At 36.8% G+C, this 18,571-nt stretch overlaps 1 protein-coding gene across 7 annotated transcripts in view; it reads right to left on the bottom strand.

Annotated features, from left to right (window-relative positions):
* Positions 1-18,571, bottom strand: part of LRRFIP2 (LRR binding FLII interacting protein 2) — a 118,933-nt gene that overhangs the window by 97,854 nt on the left and 2,508 nt on the right. For 6 of the 7 annotated variants that reach the window (XM_089919019.1, XM_089919012.1, XM_089919014.1 and 3 more), the window contains exons 2-3: positions 18,308-18,464; positions 297-439 (exon numbers count right to left, since the gene is read on the bottom strand). In XM_089919019.1, the coding sequence (XP_089775145.1) occupies positions 297-386 (90 nt within the window). In that variant the 5' untranslated portion in view covers positions 387-439; positions 18,308-18,464. The remainder of the gene's footprint in view (positions 1-296; positions 440-18,307; positions 18,465-18,571) is intronic. The other variant, XM_089919013.1, reaches the window with a different exon arrangement.

Genomic DNA, 18,571 nt, shown 5'->3' with positions numbered 1-18,571 from the left:
GATTAATTATAAATTTCAAAACATCAGGACAAATACCTGGAAGTCAACTAATCCACAAAAATAAAATGAAAAATTAATTTTAAATGAGTTAAGTAAATATTCAAGTAAAGAGACAGTAACTGTATTTTACTCTAATACAGTATTTTAGAGGGCATATTTAACATCTTATTTATAGTAAACATTCTGAAACTAGCTTAATGAATGAATGTCTGTATATATCTCCAACCCTCCACCCAGAATTTTTATAGCATTCTCATCTGTACAACTCAGTGTTGAGAGGGGTCTTCCAGACATACCTCTCTGGCAATGCTACTCAAAGCTTCATCTTCTGCAGAAAATCGGTCTTTCACAGGTGTCCTTTTCCTTCCAGAACCAGGAGTCCCCATCTTGTCTTCTTAATAGTCTTTTAACTGTGAAAAGTGACTTCACTGTTTTCAGCCTTGAAATAAAAAGAAACAATAATTTAGGATGCTTCTCTTTATGCACTTTTAATGCTCATTTACACTTTTAACGAAGAGAAATAATATTTATATATTTATGTATAAATTAAAGAAATTAGTCACCAAACACTTTGTCCTCCACTATCAATTTATTTCAATAAATTTTAGAATATTTAAATTTACACTAATTACTAAACCTCCTAACTCTTTTTACCATGCTAAACACAGAATGTATTACCATATTAGCCTCAGAAAACTGCAAAGAGCAGTAATTCTACTTAACAGGTTAAAGTTACTACAGCTATTTCTAAAATCTATTTCCATTTGAAAGTCAAAAACATTTCAGAAAAGTCGTTCAGCCTAAAACTTTGAGAGCACATATTCAAGAAATTTTAATATAGAGCCTTAAAGCTACAAGGGTAAGTTGGCTTTTAATGTAATTCAAGAAACAATTCCACTTAAACCATTACCACATCAAAAAAAACACAAAAAATAAAAAACAAATGAAGGTTTATTACTCTGCAATTAGCAATAACCAACACCCTCTATGCAACAAATTCTGAGTGCCTGCTATTGCCAGGTAGGTACTATGGGAGGTGCCAAAGATACTCTGATGAACAAAACAGTGATGACACAGGCCAACAACTAAGAATATATCTATGGGTCTATTTTTATTGTTATTATTATAAGATAGATGTATTTTTACAAAAGAGAGAAGAAAAATTCATCTGCCAGGATTAAATAACAAGGATGATAAAGACCATCTACTAAGCTTTCTAACACATGGTATATGAAATTAAAAATACTCCTGAGAGGGGCTTCCCTGGTGGCGCAGTGGTTGAGAATCTGCCTGCCGATGCAGGGGACACGGGTTCGTGCCCCGGTCTGGGAGGATCCCACATGCCGCGGAGCGGCTGGGCCCGTGAGCCATGGCCGCTGAGCCTGCGCGTCCGGAGCCTGTGCTCCGCAACGGGAGAGGCCACAACAGTGAGAGGCCCGCGTACCGCAAAAAAAAAAAAAAAAAAAAAAACTCCTGAGAATGCATCCCAATTTATACGACCTCCTTCTCATTTAGTGAAATATCCATTAACTTAATTTTTTTCCCTAGCTTTATCAAAATAGACTGGCGAAATTTCATTACACAGTGAGTCACAAAGAAAATCTCAAGTAAGTTTATCCTAATAGTATGAACTATATGAAAAGTACAAGTGACTTTTATGTATTGTAATTTACTTGATTCAAGCAAAATAAAACAGAACCACTTCATTCTTCCAAGAAAGTTCTCTCCAATGAAAATTCAGGCCATTCCCATCTTAGCTGACACCATTTTTATTCCCACATAGCTGACTTGTATATCTGTCAATCAGAATGAAGACTGAAGACAGTTTATTATTCTGCCATAGGAAATATATCTGATATAAGAAAAGGATTCATTTAAGTGGAAACGGAAGAAAAAAAAAGAATGTATATGTGAAAGCAGCAGCGGATAACTTCTAGCCAGAAATCAAGACAATTTCTGGAAAGCACAGAGGACTTTTTTCAGAAGTCTCCCATCATCCTCATCATCAGCATCATTTTAAAAATCATTCACTTATTTAATAGTAATGCTCTACAAATATTAGTCACCCACTGAGAAAAATGCAGCATGCAACACAAAGTTCCTTTTCAGACTGGAGTGACAATTTAGCTGATGTGCTGTGATATCATCCAGTATTTGTCCTTCAGCCAACTTTCCAAGGACTCACTAAAAGACATTTCACAGAAGCAGGCATTTCACCAAAACAGCCATTTTCTAATTCCAGACACACAAAAATAATTACAGAAGAAAGATTTGGCTGTAAGTGTAGCAAAAGCTTAACAGCAGTTTTGTTACAAGGACGAGATTATGGACGCATTTTTTTCTTCTTGATTCTTTAAAATTTCAATAGCATTTTAAAGAAAAAGGAAAAAAGAGATGCATTTAAAAATAAAAACATTCATATCAAAGAATAAACTGGCTCCAAAGTGGATCACACCCAAATTAGGCTCAATATACTAAACAGCTGAGACATGCAATCTGAAGCCACTGCTGGTGGTGCTCTTTTGAATGTAGGATTTCTTTCTCCTCTTTCCCTGTAATCCAATTTCCATCTTTCTCAACCAACACTGTCTTAGACCTTAGAGCTGCCAGGATATTCCTAGCACGCAGATTTATATAAAGAATTATCTTTTCTTAAAAACGCCTAAAAAACAAAACTGTTTCAACAAGCTCCAGGCTAACCCACCCTGAGAGAAAGATAACAGTGAAAGGGACAGAGGCACAGGCTAATGAGCAGGAAATGGGAACTTCCCTGTCTTCCTTATCCTTCGTGTCCTATCTACAAGGGTACCCAGGTGTTTACGTGCATGACTGGCCAGGTCCTGTCACCTTTTTCATTTGCACATGAGGCAGATCGACCATTACCTATTTCAAAAAACAATCTAGTGCTTTTGAAAAAAATTATATTTGTATTCTGTAAGCAGACACACTTACTAATACCAGAAAAATCTGGTTTTCAGCTCCTATGCAACTATCTTCTAACAACCCCAGAACATTCTACACCAGCGATGGGGGAAACCTTAAAAGAAATAAGATTTCTGGCACAGTCGATAGAAAACTACTTTTCAACAAAATACCAAAATTAAAGGTACAAGACTCAAAGGTGACCTCGAATAAATTAGTTCCGGTTTCTGATTCTAAAGGACTTTCAGTAAGTTTCTATTCCAAGAAGGTTTTCTCAAGAACACTCTTCATCGGGAGCCATGTTAATTTCTTCCAGCTTTTCCTTAGTGCTATCAACTAAACCAAGAGCTAAACCTTTACATTCACTGACAAGAACAAAACTGACTGGTTTTTGTTAAGTCCTTTACCCAACGTCAAGCTGATTTTCTCCAGATGGTTTTGTCATTAAGTATTTGTCTACCTAAAGGAAAGAAAGGATGTTGTGGAATATAAACCTTCCAAAACAGGTATATCAATTAGGCTTTCTCTTCTCCAATAAGCTTCTCATGTAATACGTTTCTGAAAAATAGGCATTTTGCCACATTAAGTGGCATTTCAATCATGATATTGTTCACTCTTGTGAGAACAGAATATCAGTGTGCTATACTCTAAATATAGCACACTTAGATAGTTCTGTCTGGATCCTGATGGTTGCGGTTGCCTTATATCTAAATATTTCATCATAGAGAATTCAAAACATTGGCATAGGTCTTCGCGTCAGTATTGGTATTATAGTTGACCCTAGTTTGTACAATAAGACATTTGTTAGTTATTCATAAGCAAATCCAAGGATCCAGAATAGCACCTGAACTAAAGAATTAGTGTGATTGTAGTTGTTGCCGTTGGACAAGATCTAAAGCGAGAGGATCTGAGTTCAATTGGTTGTATGACCAACTGCTGCTTTGTCCTTCCCACTGCCTATGCCTTGCTTTCTTCATCCAGACAGCAGAAATAACAACTGTCCCAACTACCTAACATGGCTAATGTGAGGCTCAAATGAGTTAAGATAAATGCAAGCACTTAAAAGACCACAAAGCACTCCAGAAATGTTCAAAGTGCCTTGAATTAACTAGCTCTTTTACATATTTAGCTTATGAAGCTGACAAAAGGGCCATCCTAGCCTTTCTTTAAAATTTCATATTTTTAACTAAATAAAAGTATCCTCAAGTTATTTATTCCAGCATGCATCATGTGATATCATTGGCCATACTAAGAATTCTTGGTGAAGCATGGAACAATATGGAAAAAATAAAAACACTTTTAACTATAATCATTATACTGTAGCACATTTACATAATAAAAACTAAAATAAGAAGCAAGTTTTAAGGTACTCTGTGGTATTCATAGTCTTTTCTGGAAAATCCAAATGAATGCACAAGTTTTGCTAGTATGGCCTCATAATGCTCTTAGTTAGTGTTAGTCCTCTTATTAGAATACAATTGACTTAGAAGGAAAGACAGAGGTCATTAAATGGTACACTTAAGATCTGTGCACATCATTCTATATAAATTCCACCTCAAAAGAAAAAGTCCTCTAAACAAATATTGAACTCTAGTCAATGATGCACATGTTGAAATATTTAGGGTTGAAGTGTACTTATAACTGCTACTTATTTTGAAATGCATCCAAAAACAAAAACAAAAAAAGACAGAATAATGGATAGATAGAAGAATGGATAAAGGAATATATAGGTGACAAAGTATAATAAAATATTAATAGTAGAATCTAGGTGGTAGGTACGTGAGTGTTCACAGACCTCTGTCAACGTTTTTTTTTTTTTTTGGCCATGCTGTAAGGCTTGCAATATCTTAGTTCCCGGACCAGGATCGAACCTGGACCCCTGCAGTAAAAGTGCAGATTCCTAACCCACTGGACAGCAAGGGAGTTCCCTTAACTTCTTTGTATGTTTGAAATTTTCTATAATAAAGTATTAGGAAAAAAGTAACCGGTGAGAGCTTCCCTGGTGGTGCAGTGGTTATGAATCTGCCTGCCAATGCAGGGGACATGGAATCAAGCCCGGGTCCGGGAAGATCCTACATGCCACAGAGCAACTAAGCCCGTGTGCCACAACTACTGAGCCTGCACTCTAGAGAGCCCGCGAGCCACAACAACTGAGCCTGCATGCTGCAACTACTGAAGCCTGCGCGCCTGGAGCCCGTGCTCCACAACAAGAGAAGCCATCGCAATGAGACGCCCGCACACCGCAACTGGAGAAAGCCTGCACATAGCAACGAAAGCCCAACACAGCCAAAAATAAAAACAAATACATAAATTTATTAAAAAAAAAGTAACCGGTGAGAAAGGTAGATGACTAAATGAACAATAGGCCTGGGAACTGTGAATTGCAATTAAAAAATCTTGATTTGAAACAAAAATGGAAGGCAGAGGTAACCAGAGGATAGACGAATACGAATAGCTATGTATACCTTAGAAAGATTAGGAAAAGGAGAGAACAGGAATTCCTGGACTGAAAGAAGAAAATGGAGGAGGGGGAAGGGCAAAGGGTTGGGTGGGGAGAAAGGAAAAAAGGAAAAAGAAAGGAAGGAAGGGAAGGAGGGAGGGATTATAATTAAAAATACCAGTTCTGCAAATATCTAGATGAGACCATTACACAAAATGAATAAATCATTACCAGGACCTACAAAATCGACCAAAAAAAAAAAAAAACGTCTAGAACTTGAGGCAAAGTAAAAAATAAAAAAAATACATATGAGGCAAAAAATACATGAGTCAACACTGGACGGCCTGGCAAAACAAGGAAAGGTAGATGCTAAGCACAAACTAAATCTCAGGAAAGTATCAGAACCTATAATGGTTAATTTAAACTCATCTTTTATAAAATATAATGCCTGTAAAGGGTCGAAGCGAACTCGTATAATCACATCTCCTATTTCCACATTCAGAAGTCCTAAGAATTACCAAAAATGTTTTTTAAAGTTTCATATTTTGAATACATAGTATTCTCATATACACAACACAACTGACAATCTTTCCAATTCTTCTTTTCATAAGATGACATGCCAGTGATGCACTTCCTTCCTTGCCAACAATGTTATTCAATAAATGAACTCTAATGGGCTGTATGTTCAACATGATTTATAATACTACTTCATCAACTGTGCAGAACCTAAATTAGAAAGATGTCTCTTACCAACAATTTCATTCTCAGTTTGCCCTACGAAGTAAACCATGTTCTAGTACCACTCAAATGGCCTCCTTTCCCTACGCCTTTTAAAGTATCTCAGAAATACACGGTCATATGTTCAGAGAATGAAAGGAAGGGAGAGAGAAAATTACATATTGTTGAAGATAGGTCACACTTAAAAGTGTGAAATAAAGCAGAAAACAAGAAAACAGCAGAAGTACTAGGGTTAACAGAAGCTCAGGTGACGAAAACAAAGATAAAACCAAAAATGAGGGAGAAATATGAAAGCATGCAATAAGGATATGATTTTTTAATGTAATACGGAGATTGTAAAATTAGGAAATTTTAATAAAATAAATCATATACCTTTAATTTTTCCCTTTTCAACAAATATCTACTGAGAATTTGCAAGGTACTATGTACATACTAATCACTGCCTTATAAGTAGGCAAAAGACTACAATGGGAAAATTAAAATGGTAAAGAGGTCAGAGAATGTACTTATACTATTTCTGCATATCCTTTCTTAATAGTGTTCTCTGAAGCACAAAAGTTTTTACTTTGAGGAAGTCAAGTCACCTAATTTTTTTTTCTTTTGTTGTAAGGCCTTGGTGGTGCATAGCTAAGAAAGCACTGCTTACCCCAAGGTGACAAAGATTTACTCCTGTGTTTTCTTCTAAGAGTTTTACAGTTTTAGGTTTTATATGATCCATTCTGAGTTAGCTTTTTATATGCTGTGATGCAGGGATCCAACTTCATTCTTTTGCATGTGGATATCTACTTTTCCAAGTACCATTTGTTAAAAAGACAATTTTTTTCTCTCATTGAATTGTCTTGGCACCCTTGTTAAAAATCAACTGACCATAAAAGTAAGGGTTTATTTCTAGACCCTCAATTCCATTCCATTGATTGATATGTATATCTTTATGCCAGCATTACACTGTCTGGATTATTGTAGCTTTACAGTAAGTTTTAAAATTAGGAAGAATGAGCCCTCCAACTTCGTTGTTCTTCTTTAAGATTGTATTGCCTATTCTGGGTCCCTTATCTTTCCATACAAATTTTAAGATGGGCATGACTATTTCTGCACCAAAAACTGGTGCAGGGAAAAAAAAGGGGGTGGGGCAGCATGGATTTTGATAGCGATTATATTGAATCATAGATCAACTTGGGGAGTACTGCCATCTTAACATTAAGATTCCAAACCATGAACATGGGGTATCTTGCCATTTATTTAGATCTTCTTTAATTTCTTTCTACAATGTTTTGTGATTTTCAATGAACAAGTCTTGAACTTCTCTTATTAAATTTCTTCTCACATCACAAGGGTTGTTTTAAAGATCAAATGGATATAAACGTTTCTATAAGCTGTAAAATGCTTCAGAAACATAAGGTATAACTGACACCAAAAAAAAAAAAAAAAACCCCCCACAAAAGATCTGAAATCAAAATAGCAAAAGAGGTGGCAAAGCAAAACTCAGAAGTAAATCCCCTGGCTAAAGTTAATTTTAGTTGAGCCACAGGTGGGTGGGTAGGTGGGTGGGAAACTGTACATTTTCAAACACAAATCTAATCCAACATCAGACCTACATACTTTGTGGGAAGGCACTTTTCACTATTTCCAATTAACTAGATATGTAGCAACATCTCTTACTGAACTGTACAAGGGTGTGTTTTCTTTCTGAGGTATGTGGAATTATTACTGAAATACTTCTTCCATGAAAAGGAATGAAAATCAAAATATGATAGAAGCATGTAACTAACCACTGCCACTAATAATAAAATAGAAGGGACCAGAATTAAATCCCAAAGGGGGAAAAAGAATTAGCCTTAGAACTTAGGTTCTCCTTCTGATTGGGAATGAATTCTACTGACGATACTCATAATAACTCTATTCTAATAGTAACAAAAATAAAACTTAGAACATAATAAAAAAAGAAAAAAATTACATGAATAAAGACAATCATTTTAATTTCTTTTTAATCTACGGTAAAACAAAACACTAAGCTGAAAATGACCCAAACTGCCAACAGCTCTAAGTCAAGGCCAGTCAACATGATGCAATAAACTGTGGCATTAGAAAACTCACGGGAAGCAAGCAAAGACAGGGACAAGTTTGATATCATGCCTACAGGGTACAAAAAGATGACAAAATGGCATGTAAAGTTTGATTGAAAATATGTAAAATTTTGTACATATGAATAATAAATGGCAAAGGCAATCATGTAAAAAAGAAAAAAAAAGAATTTTCTTTTTTCTTAAGCTTTATATACTGTTGATAATCACCTTACCAAAAACTGATTTCAGCTAAAAGCTACAATTCTGTGGCTATTTCATAGTATGAAAACTTGTAAGGATAACCAACTTTGACACTATATTAATAAGCTTTAAGGGGGAAAGATTCATTTAGCCTCTCAGACCAACTGCAAAGTATGACTATAAAAATTTATGTTGGTCATCTCTGGTAAAACCATAATTTTCTAACAGATTTCACATCAACCAATACACTTATGGACATAATCAAATTCTAAGTAAATGAAAAACACATTGCTAATTTTAAAAAGAATGAACACCATTATATTAACCTTAAAAATGTAATAAATTTAAAACTCTGACTCAAATCAACAGGTCAAAGTTAGAACAAAGAAGCAACCATTAATGTCCTCTAAAGTCTTGGGGAAAACATCAATGTTTAAGTCTACACGTTTTTATTATCAGAGCAAAATTCTTGAAAATTTTTGGGTTTCCCTGAAGACCTGTATGATTCCTTCCACCATGTAGCTCACCCACTAGGGAAAAAAAATAGGGGTGACATGAGGTGCTTTTATAGCAGAAAGGAAGATGCCAGCATTTTCCCTCTCTTGAGCTGCGTTGGTCAGGTTTGTGTAGCTTAAACCTGTCTTACATAGAAAGACAAAATAATGCCCTGAAATGGTAGGCAAGATACCGATTAGGCTCATAAAAGGAAGAAGTCAACAAGATACAATGCGATATAAGTACAATGTTCATGAGGGAATGATTAGAGAGCAGAGCTGACAGCACAGCTGTGACAGTAGCTAATCCAAGTGCTACTCCAATCTAAAGACACAGGCAATGAGGTCCACTCTAGACACATCACCTCTGCTCAGAAAAGACTCAATACCAACAGTTGGTGGCCCCTTTTTATAAAAATAAAGGGAAACTGACCCTCCCATACCTGTTCACCCACTACCCCCATCCCCCCAACACACACACACACACACACACACTCTCTCTCTCTCTCTCTCACACGCACACACACACACAGAAACACACACACACACACACACACACACACACACACACACAGAAACAAAGAGAAAGAAATCATTAATAAAATAACTTCCCAGAAATTCAGGACATGAGTCACCAGATTCAAAGGGCCTACAGAATGTGTAACACAAGTCCTGAGTCCACAGGTATTTCATAGTGAATTATTATAGTTAATTTCAAACATGGGGGCAAGGATGATTTTACAAGCTTCCAGGGGTGGAAAAACCAGGTCACATATAAAGGATTAACAATTAGAATTTTCAGTCTTCTGGAAACAAAAAGTAATTCTGGCAACAAGAAGACAATAGAGTGATGCCTTCAAATTCCTGAAAGAAAATTACAGACAACCTATGCCCAGCCACACTGTTCTATTCTCATACTTGATTATCAAAAACACTTCAGACACACAAGTTCTCAAAAATTTACCTCTTTTACACCCTTTGTTAATAAGTTACTAGAAGATACATCTCTAATAAAAGAGAAAATCAAAAGGGAGGAAATTTAGTGTACAGGAAATAAATCCAACACAGAAAAGGCAAAGGGAATTGATACCCAGCGAGGGTGAGACATCCCAGGAAGAAAGCTACAGATTGAAGCAATGAAATTCAAGAGACATAGTAGAGGGCTGTCACCACCCAAATTCCCACAGCCTTTAAGACTTCTTTTTAATATGAGCGGATCTGGCCCAGGTTTGTATCTGAATTTACTTTGTCTTGACCCCATGTTGATGAAGTTCCCGCTGTCCTACCCCCAGGTGTCTAGATTGGCCGAGGCCTTATTTCACACCACGGACGCATTTTGCTTTTACCTATTCTTAACGGCTAGAGCAGGAACTGCTTAGAAATAGCAGTGTACTTCCCCAACCATATTTCTTCTAGATATTTAGTACCTTGTAAAAACTTCAGCTCTGCCAGGTGCCCTGATTGTGATGAGTCTTACGGTTTCCCAGGACTCATAAGCCAACTTTCCCAAGGACTTAACAGAAAGGACTCAAGGAAGACTGTTCAGCTTATCTTCTCCTGCAAGCCTTCATTTAATAGTGGCAATACGGCCCTTTCTCTTCATAGCTAGGTTTATATTTGCCATTCAGGTTTTCAAAACTGACCAAATAAGGTACTGTTTAGGGATACATACTGTGGTAGAAACTGGCCTATTGTTCACCAAGGTCATTTCCCTTTTCTGCCCACAGCTATGCTACATTTCACAACCTTCCTTGCATTAAGTACAGCCATTTGACTGAATTCTGGCCAATGGAATGTGGACAAAAGTGACGTATGTATTAGTCCAGGCCCATCAAACTTCCCATGGAATCTACCACACTCCCTCTCTGCCCTCAAATGTGCCAGCCAGATGCAGACAGCTCAGTGAAACTGTGAAAGTCTTTGAGCCCCAGGGAATGGCAGAGTCACTAGATGAAAGGGGCTCGAGTCCCTGGGTGACTCTGTAGAACCAACTAGTCCTTTGCCAGTGCCTCCCAACTCACAGCAGAGATGTGAGTGAGAAATAAGCTTTAACATGTTAAACCACTGAAACTCAGGGGTTTGTTTGTTACAGTAGGTTAGCCTAACTTGACTAACAGACACAAAAAGGTGGTCAAACTATTCAGTTTCTCAAAATTAAACCATGTATTGATTAGGAATACATATTGGAGGGAGGGATGGGACTGCAGGGCTAGGCAGGGAATGGTCCCAAAAGAGTGATTAACGTGTAAAATGGGATTATGACTACCTGGAGGGGGAAAAGGTGCCATTTAAGGATATTTACAGGAAACTTCTAGGATACTGTAATGTTCAATTTCTTGGCCTAGGTAGTAAGACTGCAGCTGCTCATTTTATTATTCTTCCTGAAGCTGTATTTTTGCTTTCTATTTCTCTACAGGTATTTCACAAATAAACCACTAATTATTTTGCTCAAAATAAATTAGAAAGAGTAGACACTTGAAAAATCTGTTGGAGCATTTGGGAAAAATAAGGTGAATAGAAAACTAAGCTTAAAAAAAAAAAAAAAAAGGCCTTAACCCCCAGGGAAAAAGAGAAAGTTAAACAAGAAAGGAAACAATAACGATATAATTCTTGGCTTAAGTAGTAAATAATACATATTTAGTTATAATGAAAACACAGATTTAAAATTCCAAAACTGGAATGTTGCAGGGAGAGGAAGTAGGAGGAAACAATGAAGAAATACCACAAAATAACAATAAAAAACAACAGTTTTCCACCATTTGAAGATATTTTAAGTGCACATATATGTTTTTTACACAAAATGGGTTTATAAAATATGTGCTATTTTGTAACCAGCTATGGCAGACAGACACTAAGGTGGCCACCCCACCATGACCTCCAACTCTTGCTGTTCACATCTTTGTGTAAACACCTCCCCAAGAATGTGGGCAGAACTTATGACTTGCTTCTACCAACAGAATATGACAAAGGTTATGAGATGTCATTCCCATGATTATGTCACATTACATAAGACTGTCTAGCCTGCAGACTTGCTCTGGGCTCTCCCTGATGGTCTGATGAAGTGGTGAGGCTGGGAAACACCAGAGGGTCAAGAACTTCAGGTTGCCCCTATAAAGAGCAGCTGGGACTTTCCTGGTGGCACAGTGGTTAAGAATCCACCTGCCAATGCAGGGGACACGGGTTCGATCCCTGGTCTGGGAAGATCCCACATGCCATGGAGCAACTAAGCCTGTGCGCCACAACTACTAAACCTGTGTTCTAGAGCTCTCACGCCACAACTACTGAAGCCCGTGTGCTCTAGGGCCTGCATGCCACAACTACTGAGCCCATGTGCTGCAACTACTGAAGCCCGTGTGCCTAGAGCCCATGCTTTGCAACAAGAGAAGCCACTGCAATGAGAAGCCCGCGCACCACAACGAAGAGTAGCCCCCACTCGCCACAACTAGAGAAAGCCCAGGCACAGCAATGAAGACCCAACGCAGTCCCCTCCCCAGAAAAAAAAAAATTTAAAAAGCTGAGAAAAGCCTTTAGGAGCTTGAAGATAGCCTCTAGATTACGAAGTAACTTCTAGTAAGCAAGAAGCCTCAGTCATAAAACCACAAGAAAATTAATTCTGCCAAAAATCTAAGTGAGCTTAGAAGCAAATTCTCCCCCAGTTGAGTTTTCAGGTGAGAATTCAGCCCAGCCAACATCTGATTGCAGCCTCATGAGACCCTAAGCAGAGGACTCAGTTCAACCTCGCTCAGGCTCCTGCCCCAGAGAAACTGTAGGATAATAAATGTGTGTTGTTTTAAGTTGCTAAATTTGTGTACTTTGTTATACAACATAGAAAACAAATACAACTGCTTTTAAAACTGTGGATGAATGAATTCAGCAAAGTTGTAGGGATACAAAAATCAACACACAAAAAATCAGTTGCATTTCTATACACTAACAATGAACAAACCAAAAAGGAAATTAAGAAAACAACACCATTTACAATAAGAAAAAAGAACAAAGTAATAGGAATAAACCTAACCAAGAAGGCAAAAGATGTTCACTGAAAACTACAAAACATTGCTGAAAGAAACTAAAGGACTCATAAATAAATGGAAAGCCATCTCAGGTTCATGGATTGGAAAGCTTAATATTGTTAAAATGTCAAATACCCAAAGAAATCTATGGATTCAATGCAATCTCTATCAAATCCCAATGACAGTTTTTGCAAAAACAGAAAAACCCATCCCAACATTAAAACTCCTGTGGAATCTAAAAGGACCCCAAATAGCCAAAACAATCTTGAAAAAGAAGAACAAAGTTGAAGGTATCACACTTCCTGATTTCAAAACTTACTAGAAAGCTACAGTAACCAAAACAGTGTGGTATTGGCATAAAGAGAGACATATAGACCAACAGAATATAATAGATAGCACTAAAATAAACCCAGCACATGTGGTCAAATGATTTTCAACAAGGGTGTCAAGATCAGTCAATGGGGAATGGACAGTCTTTTCAACAAATGGTGCTGGTAAAACTGGATATCCATATGCAGAAGAATAAAGTTGGACCCTTAGTGTATGCCATATACAAAAATTAACCCTTAGTAGGTCAAAGAAATAAATGTAAGAGCTTAAACTGTCCATACACAAAAAGCTTCCTGACATCGGATATAGCAATAATTTCTTAGATAGGACACCAAAAGCACAGTCAACAAGAGAAAAGTTAGATGAAGTGGATTTCAAAATTAAAACTTTTGGGCATCAAAGTACACTATCAACAGAGTAAAAAAAAAAATCAACCCATGGAATGGGAGAAAATATTTGCAAATCATATATCTGATAAGGGATTAATAACTGGAATATATAAAGAACCCCTAAAACTCAACAACAACAACCCATTCAAAGATGGGCAAAGGACTTGAATAGATATTTCTCCAAAGAAGATATACAAATGGCCAAAAAGCATGTGAAAAGATGCTCAACATCACTAATCATCAGGGAAATGCAAGTCAAAACGCAATGAGATAGCACTTCATACCCATTAGAATGGCTATTATTTTTAAAGAGAAAGAAAGATAGAAAGAAAAAAGAGAGAATAATTGTGTCAAGGATGCAGAGATATTACAACCCTGTACACTGTAAAATGGTGCAGCTGCTGTGGAAAATGGTATGGCAATTCTTCAAAAAATTAAACATAGAATTACATATGATCCAGCAATTCCATTTATGGATATATACCCAAAAGAAATGAAAGGATGGACTCAAACAGATAAACACTTGTGTTCGTAGCAGCATTATTCACAACAGTCAAAAGGTGGAAGCAACCCAAATGTCCATTAACAGGTGAATGGATAAACAAAATATGCTATATATCTATATCTATATGATGAAATATTATTCAGCCTCAAAAAGGAGTGAAATTTTCATACATGCTACAACATGGATGAAGCTTGAGGACATTATGCTAAGGGAAATAAACTAGTTTTTAAAAGACAAATACCACATGAGTCCACTTATATGAGGTACCTACAGTAGTCAAATTCATAGGGACAGAAGGTAGAATAGTGGTTACCAGAGGCTGGGGGGAATGAGGATTATTGTTTAATGAGCACAGAGTTTTCATTTGGGAGGATGAAAAATTTCTGGGGATGGATGTTGGTGATGGCTGCACAACAATGTGAATGTACTTCATGCCAATGAATTGTATACTTTAAAATGCTGAAAATGGTAAATTTTATGTTATGTGTATTTTACCACAACTAAAAAACCACCTTGGATAGAGAGCAAAAGATGAGTGTAGTAAGACAGGAGGACAGCGACCCTCTTATTTCCTTGACTATCTACTTAGACATAGTGATAACCATGATAGGGGAAAAACATCTAATCTAAACCTACAATGAATTTTTCCCCCCTATTTTTAGTCCTATAATCTATGCATCACTTAACTGGAATGCTTCTCTTTTTTTTAAAAATAGAAACAACATGTATGCTTACTAATTATATTGTAATTATACAATAAATATTACAATAAATACAATAATTATATTGTTTATCATAAATGATTAAACCATTTAACAGAGAAATAAACAAGTTAACATCCTAATGCTCTGCACACAGCATACTCTACTCAAGGCAGAAATCAGACAGCCAAAAAGCCGCTCCTAGCTGTTAAAATGTTTCTATTGAGGCAAGTGGGAGATGTAGAAAGAATAACAAAGTGATCAGAACAAGCAACTTAAAAGTTAAATTTGTTTCCTAAAGCAGTAAAGACATTTTGTATCAAAAGTAGTTAAAATTTTGGTGTTCATAATGAAAGAAAACTAAGATATAGAGGGTTCAAACTGAAAGCACTGGAAAAAGATGACTATGATTTTAAAGTAATAATCTACTTCTGAGAAAATAAAAACACCCTGATAAGCCGCTGCACTCCAAGGTTTTCCCAACCTCTTTTCCGCTCTCTCCCCTCTGCTCTGTTCTAATCCCACTCTTTTAGGAGGAGGAGGGGAAGGCCGAAACAGGGAAGGGATATAACAAGACAATAGGAATAAACCCGATAATAGGAATAGAGAAGAGAGAAAAATATTCCGATTATTTTTTCTCCTCACACTGAATACTAAATACATCCTCATCATCAAATGCTAACAATCCAAATTTCTGAGGGCAAGAAAAACTCAATTTCCTGGCGTGCCAACCTAACCTAAGGCAAAAGAAAGGAAACTATCTGCGGGCTTTGCGTCTATAAATGAAGTCTGTATGCCAAATTCTTCAAACAACCTCCACTCTAATCCAAGGCTGTGGATAAATATGGTGACATGAACCCTGATCAAAAGACTGGCACACTAAGCTCTTTAACTGCTTTCTGGCCTAAGAAGTGAGATCAGTTAAAGAACTTCAAACCCAAGTACTTTATTCACTTAGCACAGAAAGACCAAGGTTTTCATGAGAAAGCACCTGGTACAGAAAGGCAGCTATGCTGGGACACAGCATCTGGTAATAAGCAAGAGTTTAAAGAGATAACTTCCTGATATTACACATGCTACTGTACAGTTCTATGGGAAGAAGAGAATGAGAATTTGGGAAGAAGCTGATTTCTCTGTATAAACTCAAAATAATCCTGTAAAACAGCCCATCATTCCCAGTGTCCTTTTGATCCCAGGGACAAGTGTGAAGGTCTCTGAATTGGACTACCATTTCAACTCGGGGCATGACCTCCCTGCATGGGTAACAGTAACGTCTTTCCCCTGTTGTAAAACATCTGACTGATCCCCGCCAAACACTCTCAGAACCAGACATGACATCAATACTGGTACAATCCTGTGCTCCTCTTTGTGCACATTTTTCTAAAATGCTGGCCTCGTTAGTTCTCCTTAATCATGCTCATTCCCTAAAAAGGGAAGACCAAAAAAAACTGGATCCTAGGATACGCATGCTAAGCACATTTTCACCCCAAAACTTAGCCTTAATCTTCTGAAGGCAAATGTCTTTATAAGCTCCCTCTTCTGTTGCTGCCACTTTTCCTAAACCGCAGGCCTTGCTGACTTGCAGTGGGGCCAGGATAGATTGTGGTTATGTGGTGGGTTCTGTCAGACGAGCTTTGACAAGGCCTCAGAATAGACCCTGGGCACCAGCCAGGGAAACTGCCACTCACAAGTTCCAACTTCATCCTCATATGTTAGTCCCTCAGCACTTTTTTTTTCCACTAGTCTCTCTCATTTTAAAAGGGCAAAGATTCCTGAACCTCCTCCTGGTCATGAGTGAGCTGTATAACATTGAAATTAAAAATGTAAACCTCCCTTATTCTGTTCACAAACACTCTGAAGAATAAAGACTAAATCTGTACCTACCTTTTGCCTTGAGAAATTAATCCATCAATAGCACTTTGGTTTGCAAAAGGATTTTGGATCTCAAACCCCACAGAGGTTTATTTTATTAGGAATAGACTAGGCTATAGAAGATAAAGGAAGAGAGAAGGTAGGCCATTTATTTCCCATGTGACTAATAATATGGCAGCAGACTTCTGCAGGGCAAGAAGTAAAACTATATACAATGTTTTTAATTGATATTGGTCATCAAATCCTAAAACAATCAAGTTACTACAAAAGGCACTCATTTAACTAGTATTACCAAATATAAATGAAGTAGTTTGTAATAGCACAGTCTTCAAGGTACAGTACTTTTACCTTTACCTGTATAAATAAAATTACCCAGCTGTCACTCTAAAATGTTGAAAATTACCTTATAAAATACATTTACAGTATATTTTTAAATTGTGAGGATAAAGAATACAAAGCAATTAAGCACTCTTTTCTCCTACAAGGTTAAGAAAAAGGTAACTTCTATTATAAAATAAATCCCAATATAAGCTTGAAATAAATTTTTAAAATTTCACAATTTAATTCCCAAACTTACACTCACACTTTCAGAAATAAATTCCATATACACACTTATGCACTAGAGCAAAGACTTACATACGAGTTGTTCCTTACAGCAGTGTTAGTGGAAAGCTAAAAACAACCTAAATGTCTGTCAATAGGGAATGTTAAAATAAATTATGGAAAATGAACAAGCTATGGTTCATCTACACTAGGCAGGACATCCATTCTTTTTAAAAATTAGATGGACATATGTGCTAATATACAATGATCTCTAAGACATATCAAGGGTAAGAATGAAAGGTATAGGACATTCCTCCTAAACATAGGTGATTATATATGCAAGAGAAAATTTGGAGAGAGATACACAGGAAACCATTAAGAGTGGTTGCTTGGATTATGTAGTCAGCGTAGGGGGTGGGGGAAGAAGGTTAGAAGTTTACTGTGGAAAGAAAACTTCCTTTTCACCATATAACATTTTCTTTTTAAATGTTTAGCAATTTTAAAAAGTCCCACAAACATCTACTGAACCCATGAAGTGAGCACTCCCCTTCTATGGATGCCATTTCTTCCCTCTTCTTTTTTTAAAAAAATTAATTAATTAATTAATTAATTTATGGCTTCATTGGGTTTGCGCATGGGCTTAGTTGCTCTGCAGCATGTGGGATCTTCCCGGACCAGGGATCGAACCCATGTCCCCTGCACTGGCAGGCAGATTCTTAACCACTGCACCACCAAGGAAGTCCCTTCTGTCTTCTTAACCACCTGTATTCTTATCTACTGCTCTCCCCACCACTAGACCAAAACAGAAGCATACATATGGAGCAAATCTCAGAGCTTCTACAAGAAACAGAATTCTCTCTCCATTCCCCGACCAAAATAAAGATATAACAGAATAAATGAAAAAGTATTAGCATATAATAAACCCAGTTTTTAGCCCAGTGTTTTATTCCTTTTAAGTGTGGCTTAATTTATTGTAGGCCAAAAAGTTTTTAAAGTGAAAGCACAATGTGCAACACACAAAAAATCATTTCTAATGGTATCCTATCTATTACCTTAAAGGAAAGAATGGAGAAAAAGCCAAAGTTATTTTACTCACAGGGTAAATTTTGCTCAATTCCTTCCTTCTGAAGTTTTAAAAGTTGAGTTTTGAATGATGGTCATAAAGTCTTTATTTGCAAACTGGATAAGGTGGTACATTTTTCCTGTTAAAGGACCATCTCTCCGTTCAGATTCTCCAGAGAGAAAGCAACCACCTAAAAGGAAAAGGCTATGAAATGGTCTCTATGTAGGTGCAATGGAAAGTGCTTCTATGCTGAGGACAGAAGAACTGTATTTCCTCTAAAATGATCCTCATCGACAT

This window comes from Delphinapterus leucas, chromosome 10 (assembly GCF_059928025.1).
Source record: "Delphinapterus leucas isolate spDelLeu-1000000601 "Yukka" chromosome 10, BTC_Dleu_Yukka2, whole genome shotgun sequence".
NCBI classification, from domain to species: Eukaryota; Metazoa; Chordata; class Mammalia; order Artiodactyla; family Monodontidae; genus Delphinapterus; species Delphinapterus leucas.
Note: the sequence above shows the minus strand (reverse complement) of the source record. Positions and strands in the feature narration are given on the sequence as shown.